General features: G+C 45.4%; 1 protein-coding gene and 1 long non-coding RNA gene across 7 annotated transcripts in view; both read right to left on the bottom strand.

Moving 5' to 3' along the window:
- The window catches only part of LOC138158646 (uncharacterized), a 316,165-nt gene that overhangs the window by 65,187 nt on the left and 232,402 nt on the right, over positions 1-18,576 (bottom strand). The window lies entirely within an intron of this gene.
- The window catches only part of TNRC18 (trinucleotide repeat containing 18), a 160,239-nt gene that overhangs the window by 63,044 nt on the left and 78,619 nt on the right, over positions 1-18,576 (bottom strand). For 5 of the 6 annotated variants that reach the window (XM_069084748.1, XM_069084749.1, XM_069084750.1 and 2 more), the window contains 2 exons: positions 16,267-18,072; positions 3,188-3,293 (listed from right to left, as the gene is read on the bottom strand). In XM_069084748.1, the coding sequence (XP_068940849.1) occupies positions 3,188-3,293; positions 16,267-18,072 (1,912 nt within the window). The remainder of the gene's footprint in view (positions 1-3,187; positions 3,294-16,266; positions 18,073-18,576) is intronic. The other variant, XM_069084751.1, reaches the window with a different exon arrangement.

Here is an 18,576-nt window from a genome sequence, read left to right as displayed (position 1 = left end):
TGTGTGTGTGTGTGTAATTTATTTATTTATTTATTCGTTCATTCATTCATTTATTTATTTATTTGTGTTTGCATGTCCAAGGAAACTTATACCCAGGAATCTATAAAACAGCTCTAGAGAGGGGCAGCAAACATAGACCTCACTGAAACGGCTGACCTCTTTCTCAGGTAGAATCAGTCAGCAGAGTAAAGAGACTCTGCAGGCCAAATGGGGATGGGATTGGGGGAAGGACAGCATAGACAGCTAAATGGACAGGGACAGTTAAAAGGTGGAAAACAACGATAGTAACAGAAACATAATCCTGAAACTTCTTGAGGAGCATATATTGCCAAAGGCCTGGACTCCTTGGGTAGACAGAGTCTTAATCCTGCACTATAGACAACAAAACCACTTGTATAAAATACTTTCCATTTTGCAAAGCCTGTTACCTATCCCCTATAAGATATGAAGGAAGGTATTACCAAATGAGATGATATATGGAAAGAGTGTGTGTCTACACAGAGATATAGATAATGCACTTTAATGTTCTTTTTCACTATACGCTATATGCATTACTGATCTATATAGCAATATATAGTGTAAAATACACATATACAAAATGATATTGTGTATAGACAACCCTTTGGAAATCTTAAAGCCTGGGATGTTCTCCTTCCTCCCCTTTGTTGAAAGAATCGTTTACTTCCTTCAAGACTTATCTCTACCTTCTATATCAAACCCTCTACCTTCTATTTCAAACCTTTCCTGATCCCCTCAGGATCAGGAAACTAGCTTATGAAATGCTAGTGTGCTCCCTCCCTGAATTAATTTGCATTCATTTTATATTTATTCTAAATATACTTATATATGTACATGATATTTTCCCAATCAAGTGTAAGCTTTTTGAGGGCAGGGAATGTTTCATTTTGTCTTTGAATCCCTAGCACCTAGAAAAATATCTTAACATATAACAGGTATTTAATAAATGCTTGCTGACTGAATGAATATTTAGATGTCAGTCAATGTTATTCTCATTTGACAGATAATGACACTGAGGCACAGACAAGTTAAGCGGCTTATTGAAGGTCACGGTGCTTCTGAAGTTAGTGGTAAGGCAGGACTAGAGTCTGAGATTCCCCAGTCAAAGCCTCTTTCTTTATATCAGATTCACAACTTACCACAGTCATTAGCATCACTACATGTATGCTGAGTACCTAAAAATATATAAAAGTCTGGTGGTCAATATGTCAAGGCCCTATGATTTTGCTGGTGCGGGAACTTGTCTACTGAGGCAGATGAGTCTTAGAGGGTTACCTCTGAGGGTTGTTCACAGAGATGTGCCCACAGTTACAGGGCTAATAATAAATGTCAAAGGTAGTCCACTGGTGTCCAACTCTAAGCCAGGGTCATTTCTACACTTTGCCATCCTATTTCTCATATGCTAAGTTTTAAAGATGATAAAAAACCATAGTTTCTGCACTCTGGGAGCCCATGACCGAGCTGGGTAGAGAGGAAAAGATAAACAATAAGAATACAGGACAGAAAGTGCCAAACAGTAACAGAGACAATGCGATAAACTCTCAGGAGAGAGAAATGACTGTGAGCTGGAGCGGTGAGAGAAAGCTTCATCATAGATGTTGTGGGCTTTATGCTGGGTCTTGAAGAGTGAGAAATATGGGCCTGAAAAAGGTAAATAGTGAGATGCACGAGCAAAGAGAGGGAAAGAGTAGTGTGTCAGGTGTGTTCCAGAGACAGTTAGCAGATAAGAGTGACTGGGGCATGGGACTGCAAAGGCTTAGACTGCTGAGGCAAGTTGGGCTCAGATCGTGAAAAGTCAAGGATGTGAGGTTAAGAAATCAGAATTCTGTCGTACAAGCAGTCCTGAGGTTGCACATTAAGGTAATTCATCTGCCAGTGGTACACTGGATGAAATAAAGGTAGGAAGAGTGTAAAATTGTAGGCAGAGAGAATAGTTATGAAAATAATGCGAAAATCTAGGTAGGGAAGGGCAGCTTTGAAAAAAGACAAAGGACAGAAGGGTTGATAAAATTTAGATCAATAAGGGAGATGGGGGGGAAACCAGGAATCAAGACAACTCCAAAGAATTGATCCTAACAGCTCAGAAAATGGTATTTATGAGGTCTTCAGAAGAAAGAGAGGAAAACAAAAGGAAGAGCTGGGGATAAACAAGGACTGAATGGGATGGGGAAGAGATGAAGAATAGAAAGGAACTGAAAAATAAGGGGATTGGGGGTGCAGGGCGGTGGAATAGTACGCAAGGACAGGGAATGACGAGTTCTACTTGAAATAGGCTGAGTTGGTCTTGACGATGGGTCATCCCCATGGAAAGGCCCAACAACCAGTGGTGAGGGACTAAAGCTCAGAAAAGTGATCACGTGTAGATATCTGAGCCCTCCATCTATCACCAATAGGCTCACACCACTGGAAGAGAAGAACCTGACCCAGAGACATACAGGGAGTGGAGGGTATAGCCGTGGGGAACGCTGACGTTTGTGGGCAGAGAGATGTGGAATGAAGGAGGAAGACTGCAGAGGGGTAGTCAGGCAAGGAGTACCTGGAACCAGCACAGCTGTCTGATGTTCCCAGAGGCAGTTTAATATAGTGGTTAGAGAGTCAGCCTCAAAGTCAGAAAGATGTGAGTTCAAACTCCCACATCTAACACATACTAGCTATGTGACTTTGGTCAAGTCCCTTAACCTCTCGGTGTCCCAGGCATCTCTCTAAGCCTTTTGAGATAAAGAAGGCTAATCAAAAGTAGAGAAAGCAAAAGGAAAAAGCTCATCTGCGCTGCCTTGCAAGGCCCTAAACAAAGAGAGGGTCTATTCTCAAACTAAACTCAAGGGTGTCACGGCCTTTCACAAAAAAAAATCAATGGCCAATATGGCAAAACATTCTGCAGATTCAAGTTACTCTTTCCCCTTTTATCTACACATACCCACTTATTCCCCTCCTGTTCCCCGAAGCTCCCAGGCCCCGTGATGTTAATCCTTTCCTTCAAATCTCAGGGAATTAATTAGCTCCTTCCCCAAAAGCAGCCTGCCAAGAGTGGCAGCCTCAGAGCACAGCTTGGAGTGAGACACTCCGACCCCAGACAAACAGGAGTCGTGGAGATGGGGCTGGAAGGGGCGTCCTTCTCAGACCCACAGCAAGGAAGGGGGCTGGTTCTCCCAGTGTCGTCAAGGCTCACCTGAGAAGCTTCTCTTGGTCCCGCTCCATGCGCCCTCCCCCCAGGAGGCGTTCTTCCCTGTGTCGGCCACGGTCATCTCCGCAGTCCTCATCTGAGCGACTGTGTCCTAAACAAGAAGACCAAACCAATCAGTGAGAGCAGCCTGAGGAAGGGTTTCTTAGGGAGGAACAAAAGATGCAGAGGCCAAAAGTCCTCCACTTTGGCTCAATCTTTCCTTCATCTTTCCTCTTCACCCTGCTAATCTTCATCCCAGATGGATGTGGGACCAGCCTGCCAGTGTTTCTATTAAACAGTTTTAATCTATCAGGTTTCGAAAGGCCAGACTTGGGGCAATGCTTAGTTCCCAGGCCAGGAGTGGGAAGTACCAGCTTTGACACAAGTATCTGGCCAAACTCCAAGATTGTAGCACTGTAGCACTGATGTCAAGCAAGGTAAGAGTTGAGTTCTCCAGTAACATGTCAAAAAAAGGGGGTGAGATCATAGATTTCAGATTGGAACGGCTCAGAGGTCATCTGGCTCAACTCCAATTTATCTGTAAAGGCTCACCCCGGGTCACACAGAGACGGAGCAGAGGTGTGAACCCATGTCTTCAGGCTCCTGATTCAGAGATCTTCCCACTCTACCATTGCCTCAAAGGAAGACAGGTCAGAAGTCAGATTATCCCAGAGAGCAGCTGGGCACTTGCCCTGTAGTCTTTGATGAAATTAATACTTTTCTAAGTGTATAAAGGGAGTAGGAGGGACCAGGCATCCCTGAAAATTCAGCCTTAGCGAGCTGGCATCATAAGCAGGGTTTTGCCTGGCATTCTTTGTAGAGATGATCCCACAGCCAGGCTTAGATGGAATCTTCTAGGTCAGGGGTTCTGAACCTAGGGCCCATGAACTTGTTTTTTAAAAATATTTTGGGGAGAAGAGAGGGGAGGGAAGTGAAGAAAATTGAAAACTTATGTAAGTGGATGTTAAACATTAAAAAGTAATCTATAAAAATATTTTGATAACTCTTTTATAATTATAATCCTATATATTTTATTTTAGGCATTTAAAAACATTATTCTGAGCCAAGATCCATAGGCCTTACCAGAGTGCCAAAGGGGTCTATCACATTAAATAAAGGGTAAGAACTCCAATTCTAGCCTGGCCTGGGCATGAGACTGAAGTTGTCATAATCACGTCTTATACTGTACTTATACTAGCACTCCAGATACAATACTCTCCAAGTATTTTTTTCAGCATCTTTACACAAGCTCTCCCCCCCCCCCCCCCAGCCCTCCCAGGACACCTATCTCACAGGAGAAGAGATTGAGGTTTGTCTGTCCTTAACAGGGGGTGCAGATGCCTCCTTCCTCCCCTCTATCTTGCCAAGTTTCATCATCATAGGTCACTGTGAGACCAGGCAAGATGCAACTCTCTCCTGAGCAATTTCCAATCCCGACAGGCTTTGTAGACCCAGGCTTGGGGTAAAGCAGCCAGAAGCATCAGCATCTTCAGAACCCCACTCCTCTGCTTATCACCTCACCTTGCCTTCCAGTCCCCCAACCTCCCTCCCTCTCCAGCTGCAGACCCTGACCATCCTTAATCCTTCCTGATGCTAGTATAAAGTGAGCACACAGAGCCTGGCAGAGCCAGAACAAACAGTGTCACCACTGTAACGGGCAAGGAGGGAAACACAAATACACCCTCTCTATGAACAACCCAAGACACATCAGCCAACAACAAAGATGGTTTTCTTAAAAGGAGAAATATGTTAATTGTCTTGAGGCTCCATATGTTTTAATTTACGTGTGGTTAATTACTTTTTCTCATGGTCTATTTCCCCAGGAATGGTAGAAAGGAGGCTGGGCTGGTGAGTGTAAGAAGACTAGCTGCTGGCAGAGATGGGGCTTCCGCGCACTCAGTCCTAGCCCTGGCCTTGGCTGCGTTGGTGTGCCAAGTGGGCTCAAGCCTGGGCAGACAGGGGTGTCCCTGCGGTTCCACAGCCATCTGGAAGCCTCCTCTGACAGCCTTCCAGCTTGCCCTGACTGTCCTGCTGTGGGTCTCTGGCTCTTGCCCACTCACTGCCCCAAGAAGGAGGTTAGAAGACATCTCTCTTTATAAAAGAAAAAAAAAAATGCACCTATGGTGTATGGCTCCACCCTGAGTCCTGAAATATCCTTGCCTGGGATAATGATGAGAGGGCACTGAGTTTATTCCAACCAGAAGACAAAAAGCACAAAGGCACTGATTCAGAAGCAAGCCTTCCTCAGTTCAACAGCCTCTCTCTGGTGGGAAACTGCGGTGTCTCCAACCAAGACCTTGCTGGGATAACCCAAGGGGGCAGAGGCTGAGCAAGACCCCCAGTGCCTCCTTAAAGAGCTCACTGAGGCCATTCACCTCAGACCCCCCAGAGGCTTGGATTTCTCAGCCAATCCCCCTGGGGGCAGAGGTGGTTTGAAATGAATGTCGAATTGGAAAGCCAGGAGACCCCAGGTTTGTTCCCGCTTCTGCCTCCCACTATGATCTTAGAAAAGTTACTGCTCAGCTCAGTCTGTCTACTTGTCAAATGGGGAGACCAAAACGTGGCCCCTTCTGTCTCCCAGAAATGAGGTCTGACTGGGCTGTCAGTCTATAAAGGGCCCTCTCCTCCTGGAGGAAAGTGCTGGAGATATTGTGTGGTAACATTTCAGGGGTTTTGCACAGACTTCGAAAATCAATCTGATCTTAATCAAGGCAGAATACTTTGCTTCTGTTTTGTTTCTTCCCTCTTATGCCTGAGGGTCCCAAAAGGTTCATATATCAGAAGGCACCTGAGAGGACATGCATTCTAACGCCTTCATTTTTACAGATCACTTCTTTTAAGTGATTTGCTGGTCACCCAAGTTAATAATAATAGTCTAGATTTGCACTCAGGTCCTCTAGCTCCAAATTCTATGCCTTTTTCCCATGGCATCACAAGTGCCTTTCAACAGTTCACCAGCCTCTCCAATAGAGGTAGTACTTTTCACCAAATCAAATAAATCAGAGAATTACAAGGGGATGGGGGGAGGAAGTTGAAGAAAATAGCCCTAGAGTATGGATTCTATGGCCCTCACATTGTTTGATTTTATCAGGGCTACAGCAATTATTTCTAAAAATACAGACTTCTGAATGACAGGAGCACTCCTAACTTTTCTCTAACAACATTTTTCATGCATACAGTCATCATCATAAGCGATTCAAATGTGTTGATAGCAGAGTGGGTGGCAGCCGACTGTTTGAGCAAGCCTAGAAACTAGAACCTAATTATTATCATCTTGGGCTTGGCTCTAGATGGCAGCTTCCTACTTATGTGCATGATCCCTCTGGGTAGGTCAATGGCCTGTGCTAGAAGAGGGGGGAAAAATTCCCTACCTCTAATCTAATCTATCCCCCTAATCTGGCAACAGCAGGCACAGTGGAAGGAAGGAGCAATAGACTGGTCTTGGAAAGAGCACCTCCTGGATTTGAATCCCAGGAGTGTTCAACCTTGAACAGGTTCCTCCAGAAGGACTGTTTCCTCATCCAGAAAATGATGGAGGTTGGGCAAGACCACCTCTAAATACCCTTGCGACATTATGGTCCTCTGATCTATTCCTAGTATATGCTGATTTTTCTTTCTTTCTCTCAAGAAGGACCACACTTTACCCATCATGGAATCGTACATTGTTAAGACCTAGAAATGACCACAGAAAACACATCTTGTCTGGTCTCTCCCCATTTTAAAAATGAGAAAATGTGTGGTCTCGTAGCCAGGTGCTGGTAGCAGAGCCGAGCCTGGCACCTGGTCTACGGTTTTCCCCTTTAGTGTTCTTTCCAGCACACCATAATAACTGAGAAGTGTTATCTTCTTTTTAAAAGGAAACTAATCTTCCTACTTCTACTCTCACCATTTCAATAGGATTCAAGCTAGCAAGCATTTATTAAATGCCTACCACATACAGACATTATACTCCCACTTGAATCTCCCAGAGAAGGCAATTCTACGACCTCTTGGAGAATCTAACTCCCTTCCAATACTTCTATTATTTTCTATTTCAATTAACCTACAGAAATACAATCTGGTATTTCATTGAGGTATGGAAACAGCAACATCAGATGAGTTACTGCACAGTGGATGAAACGTGCTGTCCTTCCCTTAATGGGATGGGTGCTACTGGTCCCACAGCAGAAGGAGCACTGGGCTTGGGAGTCAGGAAGACAGAGTTCAAATCCTGCCTCAGAATTTTATCGTCTGTGGCCCTGGGCAAGTCATACCATCTCTCAGCCTCGGTCTCCTCATGTGTAAAAAATGAGAGGATTGGAACTGATGACTTCCAAGGTTTCTTCTGGATCAGGATCTATGATCCTCTATGTAACATCACATACTATAAAATCCTCTTCCATAACCAAAACAGAAATCTGAAAATGGATTGCTTGGGGTCTGGGCTACAGTGAGGAGCCAAAGAACAAGGTGTCTCTCTGTGGGAAATTAAGTGGCCCCATGGAGACTCAACTCTTAATGTGCTGGCCTCATTAACACCAGGCTCAGACTAACAGAGTTAATGGGACCAGACAGCTGGCCAAATAGGGACAGGCCCATAAATGTGGTGTTTTGGGGCTGTGGCAGGCAGTGTGCCCCAGTGAGAAGAACAGAGATTGGAAACCAAGGGGTCTAGCACCTAGTCTAGCTGTGTAACCCTGGGTGAGTCACTGTATTTCTTCAGACCTCAGTTTCCTCATCTATAAAACTGAGAGAAATTAACAGAGTGATTATGAAGTTTAAGTAAGAGAATTCTGAAAAACAGAAAATGTCTCCCCAATATATGGGTGGTATTATTGATGCCCAGGGCCGTCTATATCCCAGCTTCTGCTTCCTTTCTGCCAAACCACCCACAGAGGGCTGAATGCCAATGCCAATGGCTCAGTGGGAATGGGGAGGGGAAAGTGGCAGGTAGGCCTGACAGCTGCCTGACACCTCACCTGACTGATAGAAATGGTCTTCTGGGATAATTCCCCCAAAAAAAAGACCTCCTCCTTTAGGGTAAATTTCCAGACTTGCTAAAACCCTAAATGTTAAAAAATAAATAAATAAAAATAAAAGGGGTGTGTGTACACACCCTCAGATGGGGGAGGGAGAGAGATTTCAGGAGATACCTTAAGCATCTATCAAAATCAGTTGGCAGCAATAAGATTAGGATAATATGAAACTTCAGAGTAGTTTAATGCTGGCTAATCTCTAGTTTTTCAGGGCTTGCTAACTTCACCAATCAACAGACTCCTAGCTCCAAGGTAGGCTTTTATTCCTAAAACATTCAAATCCTTTTCCCTTCTTTTTTCTTCTCAAAAAAAGAAACAACAAACAAACCATTTTTTAAATGATGGAGAAAGAGGGAGAAGTGCTAACATCTCAGAGCCTAAAAATTCAGATGGGGCCTGCCCCCAGTGCCCTGCTCTTTCATTTCCTTGGAGCCTGCCAGCCTGGGACTTTCCCAATGCCAACCTTATTTAGGCCGGTGATATTATGGAAGATCCATTATTTATTGCAGGTTTAATTTTAAAGCTTCCACCATCTCCCCTTCACCATACCCCTGACCCTCCCCTCCAACTCCCCCTTTTCCCACTCCCTGGGGCTGGGATGGCTCCCTCTGGTACAAACCGGTTATTGTCTCTATCAGTGAATGACCATTTTGTCCATATATAACGTGATGCAGGCAACTTGCATACAAAATTCAATCAATTATGCACAGAGGACAGGCTGAGGCCCGGTTTCCATGGCAACCAAGGCCTAGTACTAAATACTTGCATTTTACTAGCCAAATACTACAGATTAGTCATCTAAAGCCTGCTTTCTCTTTCTTAAAAGGTCTAAATATTCAAGCACTCTCCACTCCCAAGCAAGCAAGCTAATGTTATTACTAGACTCTTGGCACATGGGGAAAGGAAAAGGGGATGGGGGAGGGGAGGGGAGGGCCTGCTTCTGTTGCCAAGCCAATTCCATTGCTTAGCAACAGACCCAGAGGCCTGTTAGAATTCAACCCTTGTTTTCAGCTTCTGATTTGGACTCAGTAAATTACATTTAATGCCTGGTGGGAGGGTCTGAGTGGCTGAATGGCTCTTACACACAGTCCCCCCTGTGCTGATGAGGAAGCCTAAGACAACCTCTAGCGATGGTAGAAGCACTGAGAAAAATGGTTTCTGGGGCAAATATTTCAATTGGATGCCCAACTGAATAAACATGCCCACGTCTGTCCTCAAAGAGGCTGGGGAAAGGAGAAACACCCCCCCCCCAACACACGAGCCCCCCACCTCCACCTGAAGGGGCCTAGGACTGTGGTGAGCTGCCAATCAGAAGTCAGGGGAAGGTCTGTGTGGTCTCAGACAGGTCTGGACTATGGGACAGGGAATTCAGGAAGGTCTTGGTGGCCTGCTACGAACACCAACAGAAGATATCCTCCACTCAGCTAGCGTGCACTCTTTTCCCCTTCTTTAAAAAAAAAAAAAACAAACCACAGACCCCAAAAGGCAAATTCTATTTGTTTGGTCTTTCTTAAGTGTCCTGAAGTTAAAACAGTCCCAGAGCTGCTTCTAAAACCCCTGGATGACAGATTTAGAGCTGGAAAAAATTCTCAAGATCATCTAGGCCCATCCTTCTGATTTACAGATGAGGCAACTGAGTCCCAGAGAGATTAAGTGGCTTGCTCAAGGTTACAAAGTAGCTGAAGAAAAATCTGAACCCAGAGTGAGAAGGGAACTTTCATCTGAAGAGTTTTTGCTCTTTGGGTGGGTGAGGGTGAAAAGAGAGGCAAAACTTGCGTAATAACAAAAGGCAAGGGATTATTTTCATCCTAAATCATTAGGGTTCCCTTTCCTGCTTCCTAATTTCTGCCCCATTTAAGCATTTCAGATAAATTGGAACATTTTGTTCAGGTTCTTCTGTTGGGGTTTTATGGGGCTATATGAAAGCCCTCAAAAGTCTGACCCTAAACTTCAGTATTAAGTTTAGTATTACCCAGGAAGATAGGGAGCCAGAAAGAGGTGGCCCAATAACATCAGTTCTGCTAACAGTACTTCACCTATATACCCTAAGAAGAGCTGCAGGGATCAGGGGTTGTTTCTTAAACTGGAATCCTAAGATCCTGTCCATGAATAGATTTCTGGGGGTCCACAAACTTGAATGAAGAAAAAAAATGGCATCTTCTCAGTAACTTCTAACTGGTTTAACATTTCCTTCACATATTAATTTTTTTTTAAATTATTCTGAGAAGGGGTCCATAGGTATCACCAGACTGTCTAAGGGAGCCCTGACACAAAAAACATATTTCCCAAATACAGCTCTATGGGTCCCTCCTTTGCCCCATCATTGTCCATTTGAAGTTGAAAATTTCTTGGCTCTGGCCTCCATTCCATCCCAGTCAATGTTTAATTTCTCACAATCCAGCCCTGTGAACCTTTGCCAGAAATTCCTAGCTCTCAATTGGGGAAGAATGGTGGGAAGCGAATGAGAAAATCCTCTCTCTTATTTCTCACCTAACTCAAATTGCTACCCACCATGGTCAAGTGGCTGGCTATTTTTAGACTTGTGTACTATGGTTATATGATGGCTCTAACAGAAAGACAATCTTGTCTAAATTGATTGTAAATTCAGCCAAACAATTGGTCTGAACAGCTTTTGGGGTTTTTTCCCCCATCAACTGTATAACTGATTCAACTAGGCTTTTTTCCCCATAATGAAAAAAGTACCACAGGCTTGGGCCCCCTCTCATTCCTTTTCATGCCTCAGGTAGTCCTCCCCAGCACATAAGCCAACCACCAGCTTCCCTAGCCACTCAGAGGGTTATTGATTTGGAATTCAAAGGCACCTCAAAGGTCATCAAATACCGGCATTACTAAAAGGAATAGTCTCAGACCCAGGGAAAGTAAGAAACTTTCCCAAACACACACTGGTAATAGGCAACTGAGGCAGGGTTTGAACCCATCCCCTGTGACCCTATAGCCAAGTGCTGTTTCCACCACTGAACAATGCAATGCCTCCCCAGGCCAGGCCGCTCTTTTCCCAGACATCAAGAAAGTGCAATGGATAAAGCATTGGGCCTTGACGCTGGGAAACCCTGAGTTCAAATCCAGACTTAGACATTTAATCACTGTGTGAAGCCAGACAAGTCACACCCTCAATTTCCTCATCTGTAAATTTACCTACCTCCTGAGGATAAAACGAGACAATATTTGTAAAGCACTTTGTAAATCTTGAATGTCCATATAAAGGCAGCTATTTTTTTTTCCAAAAGTTTCACCTTGTCCTTGTCTGCTATGGCTGAACTTTTGTCCTAGAACCAAGGAGACTTGAAGGAAGGTCCAAAGATGAAGTGACAGAAATTGAAATGTTACGCTTGCCACTATTCCTGTGAGACTGGACCCCCCCGCCCTTTCCTCCTGGGAGCTCTCCGTCTCGCCTGTCTTGTTTTTCTTATTTAGACCGTGAGTAGAAAGCATGTCTCGAGCTATGTTTTGAATGGTACCAAGGACATGGCTGGTGCACAATTAAATATTAAATAACACTGAAAGTCAGAGGAAATTTGCCTTAAAGGGGAACTGCTTCTTGTGTAGAAGAAATGGTATTTTGACAAAATGGCCATCTGATCAGGGACTTCTACCAGGAAGCAAGTTAATTAATGAGTCCCCCAGTTTAGCTGACTAAGACAATTATAAAACAATTAGACTGAGCAAATCCTGAGCTTCAGGATGTCAATAATTAAATACAGGGAAGGTAGAGTTCCAGTAACAATTTTTCCTAGCTAGTTAATATTCGCAGAATGCTTTACAATTTGGAAATATTATCCTATTCCATCCTTATAACAATCCTGGGAAATGGGTGCTATAACTGTTGTCATTTAACAGATGAAGAAACTGAGGCAGGAAGGTTAGGTGACTTGCCCGAGTCACACAGCTCTGAGGTGGGATCTGAGCTTGGGTCTTGCTAATTCCAGGTCTAACATTGTAGCCAATGCACTGATTAGCTGCTCTCTTTCCAGTATAACTGACAAAGTTCATTATTGTAAATGTTAATTGATGTCCGTACCCCCACCCCAAAAGAATTAGGAAACTGCATCTCAACCAAAAGCTTTATCCCTAATCATTAGCTGGAAAAAAAAAAAACAAAAAAAAACGAAAGCTAATAGGAAGGAGAGGAAGTGAGGAACACAGAAAGAGAAGAAAACTGAGAGGACAAAAGATCAGAGGAAGGGGAAGAAGGAGGTTAAGGGATCTAGCCTGGGGTTCTCAACTAGAGCACTGGACCCTGGACTCAGTAAGACCCAAGCTCCAATCTGGCTTCAGACACTTGGCTGCTGTGTGATTCAGGGCAAGGCACTTAACCACTGTCTGCCTCCTTCTCTTCAACTGTAAAACAGTGATAATAATAGCACTTAACTCCCAGGGCTGTTGTCAGGATAAAATAAGGTAATATTTATAAAGCACTTTGAAAACTTTAAAGAGTCACATAAAAGCTAGCTACCATCATTCTGATAACTGTATTTTGATCACTGGTTTCCTTTGGAGTCCTATGCACTTTATTTTATGCATTTAAAAACATTAGTTTGATAAAGCAGATTGTGTGTATATATGTGTATATATACATACATGCACACACGTGTATATACATGAACATGTGTGTATACACATAAATATGTGTCTATATATGCGTGGGTACTATATGTGTTGTGTGTATACATATATGCACATATATACAAATACCCCCATATGTATGCATATGTATGTATTATATGTGTATGTGTGTATGCCCACACATATGCCAACAGGGTCCTTGACTAAAAAAAAAAAACCTAAAGAGAAGGGGAGAGGAAATATTTGAGGAATAGAGGAAAAGAAAGTTTGGAATGAGCAAAATTTTAAAGTGCATTTATTAATTAATAATAGCAATAGCTAATATTTATATAGCACTTCCTATGAGCCAGGCACTGTGCTAAGGGAGCAAGTGAGGTCGGGGAGATAAGGAGAGCAGAAGGAAGGGAAGAGGAAAGATCGTAGAGATAGACACAAAGCTATTAGCTGGTGCTTAGGGCACCTCTGACCCCATAAACTCCTCATTTTCCTGAGGAGGTAGCTGATTACCCCCAAACGAGCTTTCCAGCAGGCAGATGAGCTCAGGAAAGAATAATTGAAATGCTGGGTTAGGCAAGAGTGTTCCTCTGGATCGAGCAGGCCCACCATGAGCCAGAACTGGCGTATGTAGGTAGTAGTGGGAGTCGAGGGGTGGGTGGTCAGTAGCGGGGAGCACCCTTTAAGTAACCAGGTTGATTTCTTTTCCTTATTGTTGCTTTCTTTAAAGGATGATGGACAATCCACTCTGGATTTCTGCAGGAATAGAGGGGAGCTCTTAAAGGAGCTAAGCAAAAAACATCATATAATGAAAAATAATTTCTATTAACTCTAATGATACTGAGTTCCATTAAACTGAAGCTTTTATGCACAGCCAAGGTACTTCCATGCTCCATGACATGAGTGGGTACAATGAATTCTGAACTAGGAATAAGTCAGATGCCAAGCTATGCTTAGTCTGGGCCTACACTGGTCACTTACAGCCCAAGAGCCGCTACAGTCACATCAAAGGACTTCCTCTACATACAAGGAATGTTTTCCTCTACGTTTTTTTTGCTAACCACCTGAAACAGGTTGTGAGGCCTGTCTTGGTCCCTCCCTTGGTCTTTGTGTTGTTGTTCAGTTATTTTTTCAGTCATGTCCGACCCCATCTGGAGTTTTCTTAGCAAAGATAGTGGAATGGTTTGCCATTTCCTTCTCCAGCTCACTTTACAGATGAGGAACTTAAACAGAGTTAAGTGATTTGTCCAAGGTCACACAACTACTAAGTCTGAGGCCAGACTTGAACCTGGGTCTTCCTGTCTCCTGGCTCGGCCCTCTATCTCCTCTGCCACCATTCTCTGTAAGTAACCGGCTAGATTTTGTTTATGTAGTGACATATGTAGTCACAACTCTTTGGTTCTGACATAAAAGAGGTATCTCCCCTTCAATCTCCATTCTCCCAACCCAAATTTCAAACAGAGAACCTTAGAGATGAAAAAGATCTCAAAAGTCATCTATTTCAACCAATAACCTTCCAGAAAATCCACCAAAAACTTCAAATCACAATATAATAGGAAAAAAATACAAGTGCTTAAAAGAGGAAAGGGGTGGATATTAAAACATTAACATGAGATTGTTGTGGTCCAGGCCTGCAGACCCTGCTGCCAGCAAGGATGAGACTGACCATCACTTGAGTCAGGTAGCTGTGTGCTGCCGTGAAGTAAGTTCATCTAGTTTCTGCACTAAGTCTAGCACCAGTGCAATGAATTCCCAGGATAGGGGAGAGAATGACCTAAGAAAGGGCAAATCAGTCTAGATCAGGAAAAAGAAGAGCGTTAAAGCTTTAGATTCATGAACGATCAATGATCTTCCAGCCTGAGCAAAAGAGGGAGACCCAATCTCCCCCCCAAAAAATAGTTTTCCTCTACTATCTTTTCCTACCCTCTCCTCTCCCCCCACTAAAACAAGGACATCACTCACTAATTCACCTTAGAAAATCTGGGCTTCAGGCCTAAAGAATGAATACAAAAACACTACATAAGAAGACAGGTAACCTTTAAGACAGGAAGATCTGGATTCAAATCTTCCTTCTGACACATACTGCCTGTGTGACCAGGGCAAGTCACTTAACTTCTCAGCATCCCAGACTACTCTGAAAGACCATAAATTGCAGAGCAGGTGCTGATCTGTGCTGGTGGAGGAGTCTCCCCACCTGGGAATTCCCTACATGAAATCACAGACATTCCAGCCCCTATCAAAATCATGTTGTCTCTCACTTCAACAAAACCAATTGGATGTTCCCTGGAATCTGCTATAAAGGGATCTGACCCATGTTTAGGTCATCCTCTCCATATCTGAGGAGGATTAACCTTAGAGTTCCCTACAAATTCCTGAATCCTGGATCCTCATAAACTGAGGGGGCCAGTTAACAGTAAGGGACCTCTTGGCCAGGATCTAAGGAAGCAGCCTGGGTTGCATTTCTTCCTCTATCTGGTGCTTAATCTGCCAGCCAAATCTCCTTTCTCTAGCCAACTCTTCCCCTGTTGTCTCCCTAGCCTACTACCCATCTCTCCTATTCCTACCTTTTAGGAACAGCGGCTGCCATATTTCAATAAAGGGAGGAAAAAGAGGGACTGGGAACTGCGACAATTCAACTTATTAAATTACAAAAAAATGTGAACATCAGACTGTTATCCTAACCCATGGAGAGAAAGGGCATGTGCTGGCACATACTTGTGACACCATAAACCCTAAAATCTCAAAGGCAGAGGTCTTCTCTGGGGGACATTTTTTTGACCCTCATTTACTTATGCTTTGGTCATAGAATTAAGAGTTATTCCTATCTAAGAGTAGGGAGACTGAGATACAGAGCATTAAACGGCTTGCCTAAAGTCACCAGGACTAGAACTCGGGCCTCTTTGGTTTTCTCCTGAATGGTCTTTCCGCTAGAGCAAAACATCTCCCTCCATCTCATCTCACAGGCCTCAGCATCCCTCCATACAAATCAAGTTCCCAAATACAGGCAGGTATTTTTTCCGCTTTGCTTCTCCCCCCTCCCTATTTTTATCACTTCTGTCAGCCTCTATGGGCCAACCTTAAGCTAAGAACTGCTCTTTGGGAGTTCCTGACTCATCCCATCCAGGATATGGCGTGCCAAGGGAAAAATGTACTGAGACCTAGGTTGAGACCAAGGGTGGCAGTGCTGAATCAGGGGACTGGGTTCTGAGGTTCAAAACGGTCCTCCTGCCACATTTCCTGTCACCTTGGCCAAGTCACTTCATTTCCATGGGCCTCAATTTCTTCATCTATAAAATAAAGGGGTTCAACTAACTGGAGCCTGAAGTTGTTTCTAGCCCCAGATCTATGATCCTGGTGATGCAATTCCTTACCTCACCCTAGGCAGAGAATTAGAGACATAAAGGGAAACACAGATAAAGGATAAACAATGAAGACAAAGAAAGGAAAGAGAGACAGGGAGAGTCCAGCTGCTGGAGGGAGGAAGGGTCCTACCTTTGATGCTGCTCAGGGATAAAGAACGGTCCTGGTCAGCCAGGCTGGGCCCCAGCTTACTGCCGCTGTTGTCCTTCTGGCGGGCCACTGCCACCGCGATGCCCACAGGCGGGTGCCTTACTTCCACCTCACCCTGCGACCCAATACTCTCCCGCCCGAAGGACTTGGCACTTTCCGGCCTCTCAGGGTCCCTCTTTAGCTGCTTGCCACCTTGGTGGGAGAGGAGCTGCTGGACCTTGGCGGTACCCAGCTGCGACGGGTCCAGTTTCATGTTGCCCAACCCGCCAAAAGGGCTCTTCTTGCCGCTGCCAGGTCGGGCACAGGCCTCCTTGGCAAAGCTGCCGCTGTATTTGATGAGGCTCTGCATGGCAGAGCCTTCACTGTGAGAAACCGGGTGGAGGTCCCCACCACCCCGGGGACCTCCCACCACTGACACTCGCTGCAGCCCACTGGGGTCCAGATAGCCCTTCTTGGCCACCTCCTCCTCCACCCGGCTCACGTGGTTATGCTGGGCAGCCAGCACTGCCATCTGAGTGGTGGCAAAGTTGCCCATCTCAAAGGGCTTCCACTTCTGCTCAGGGGGCAGCTTGAGCTGGCTGGTGTCCGGGTGCTGCCGGGAAGGGTCCAGGGTTCCATAGACCTTGGCCGCCTCCTTGGCACCCGCCCTGGAGAAGCGTTCCCGCTCGCACGCCCGGTGCTCAACCTCTGGCTTCAGCAAGTCCTTGGAGGGGAGGTAGTCCCTGCTCTCGGGAGACCCCAGCCCAGGCCTACTCTGGAAGGGCTCGGATGTCACGTGTCGCTTCAGCACCAAGGAGTTGGCCCGGATGACCGAGTTCTTCTCCCTCAGCACCTCGGCCCTCCTGGCATCGCCTGGGCAAGGGAAATCCTGGGGCAGGAGGGCACGCGAGAGGTCAGCCAGGCCCCTCTCCAAGGCGGGCTGCAGCACCTCCACTTTGCTCACTTCCTTTTCCTTAGCCTTGTTGTCCCGGGCCTGTGAAGCAATCTGGATGGGACCCATCCTCTCATCATAGGCCTCAACCGAAGGCACGAAGGTGGGGGCGGTGACTTTGTGCTCCCGGCCCGGCTCTTTGGCCGGGGGAAAGATAGTGTACATGTTGGAATGGACGGGCTGGGGAGGGAATGTCACTGCAGAAGAGGAAGAAGAAGAAGAGGGGGTCATTTTCCCTGGCTGGGCAGGGTGCGGAGAGGGGCAGGTACATGAAATGTGCAAAGTGGTAATGGCAGGGATGACGGCCTCACCCCTTTTCATTCTGTCCAGGTGGCCGTGGACCGCAGGCCTCATGTTCTCATCATGCGGGGCGGGATCCTTACTACAACAGTCCTGCTCTGTACCCAGAACCTTCAGCAAAGGGTCTCCCCCACCATTGCAATTGCTCAGGGAGGACGTCTGTAGGGGGTTTTTGGATTTGGACTCTCCGCTTCCTAAACCCCGGTGGCCCACGTGCTCGGACAGGAAAGGGGAGAGACGGTCACCCATCTTTGCCGCCCGCTCCAGCCCGCTCAGTCTCCGCTCCCCTTCAGGCTTGGCATCCTGAGTCAGGTCCACGACGCTTCGAGGCCGTGGCTCCTCCTTGGCCTTGCTGTCCCTCTTGCTGAAGGGTGGCGGCAGGTCCCCCCTACATGCCCGTTCTTTGCTGTGCTCCTTTGTGGTGCCCTCCCGGGAGCTTTTGGGAAGGTGGCTAAGCTCCTTCTCCCGAAGCAGGGAGGCCGACGAGTGGCTGGCTGAAGTCCTGGACACAGGGTTCTGAGGGTGCAAGGCCACCTGGCCTGGTAGGTAGAATCCATCTGCAAAACAGCAGGAAAGTAGTGAGTTGCCCCTATCTCAGAGCTCAATCATCCATACCAATAATGCCAAGTCAGGAAAAGGACCACTTAACAAGAGTGGAATATTCCGGAGGATAGACCCCCTCCTGAAAGAGACCATGGACTCGACATGCATACTGAGATAGGCATTTTTGGAGTTGGCCAATGAGGGGATTTGCTTTGCATGACTGTTTATTTGTCAAAGCAAATTTTGATTTTCTCTTTCTTTTTTTTTGGTTCAATGATGGGGGAATAAGAGAGAAAAAATAAAAATTTATTAATTGAAACACAAAATGAAATTAATGAGGATATCTAAAAAGGGGGGAAAAAGGAGGATTAATCTAGCTTAGGGGTGGGGAACCTATGGGCTCAAGGCCACAAGTGGCCTTCTAGGGTCTTGGGTGCAGCCTTTTGACTGAGTCCAAGTTATACAGAACAAATCCTTTCATTAAGGGGATTTATTCTGTGGAGTTTGGATTCAGTCAA

This window comes from Petaurus breviceps, unplaced genomic scaffold (genome assembly GCF_028583685.1).
Source record: "Petaurus breviceps papuanus isolate PSGF00001 unplaced genomic scaffold, PetGlider_PUasm1.0 175, whole genome shotgun sequence".
NCBI lineage: Eukaryota > Metazoa > Chordata > Mammalia > Diprotodontia > Petauridae > Petaurus > Petaurus breviceps.
This window is presented reverse-complemented; position numbering and strand designations above follow the sequence as displayed.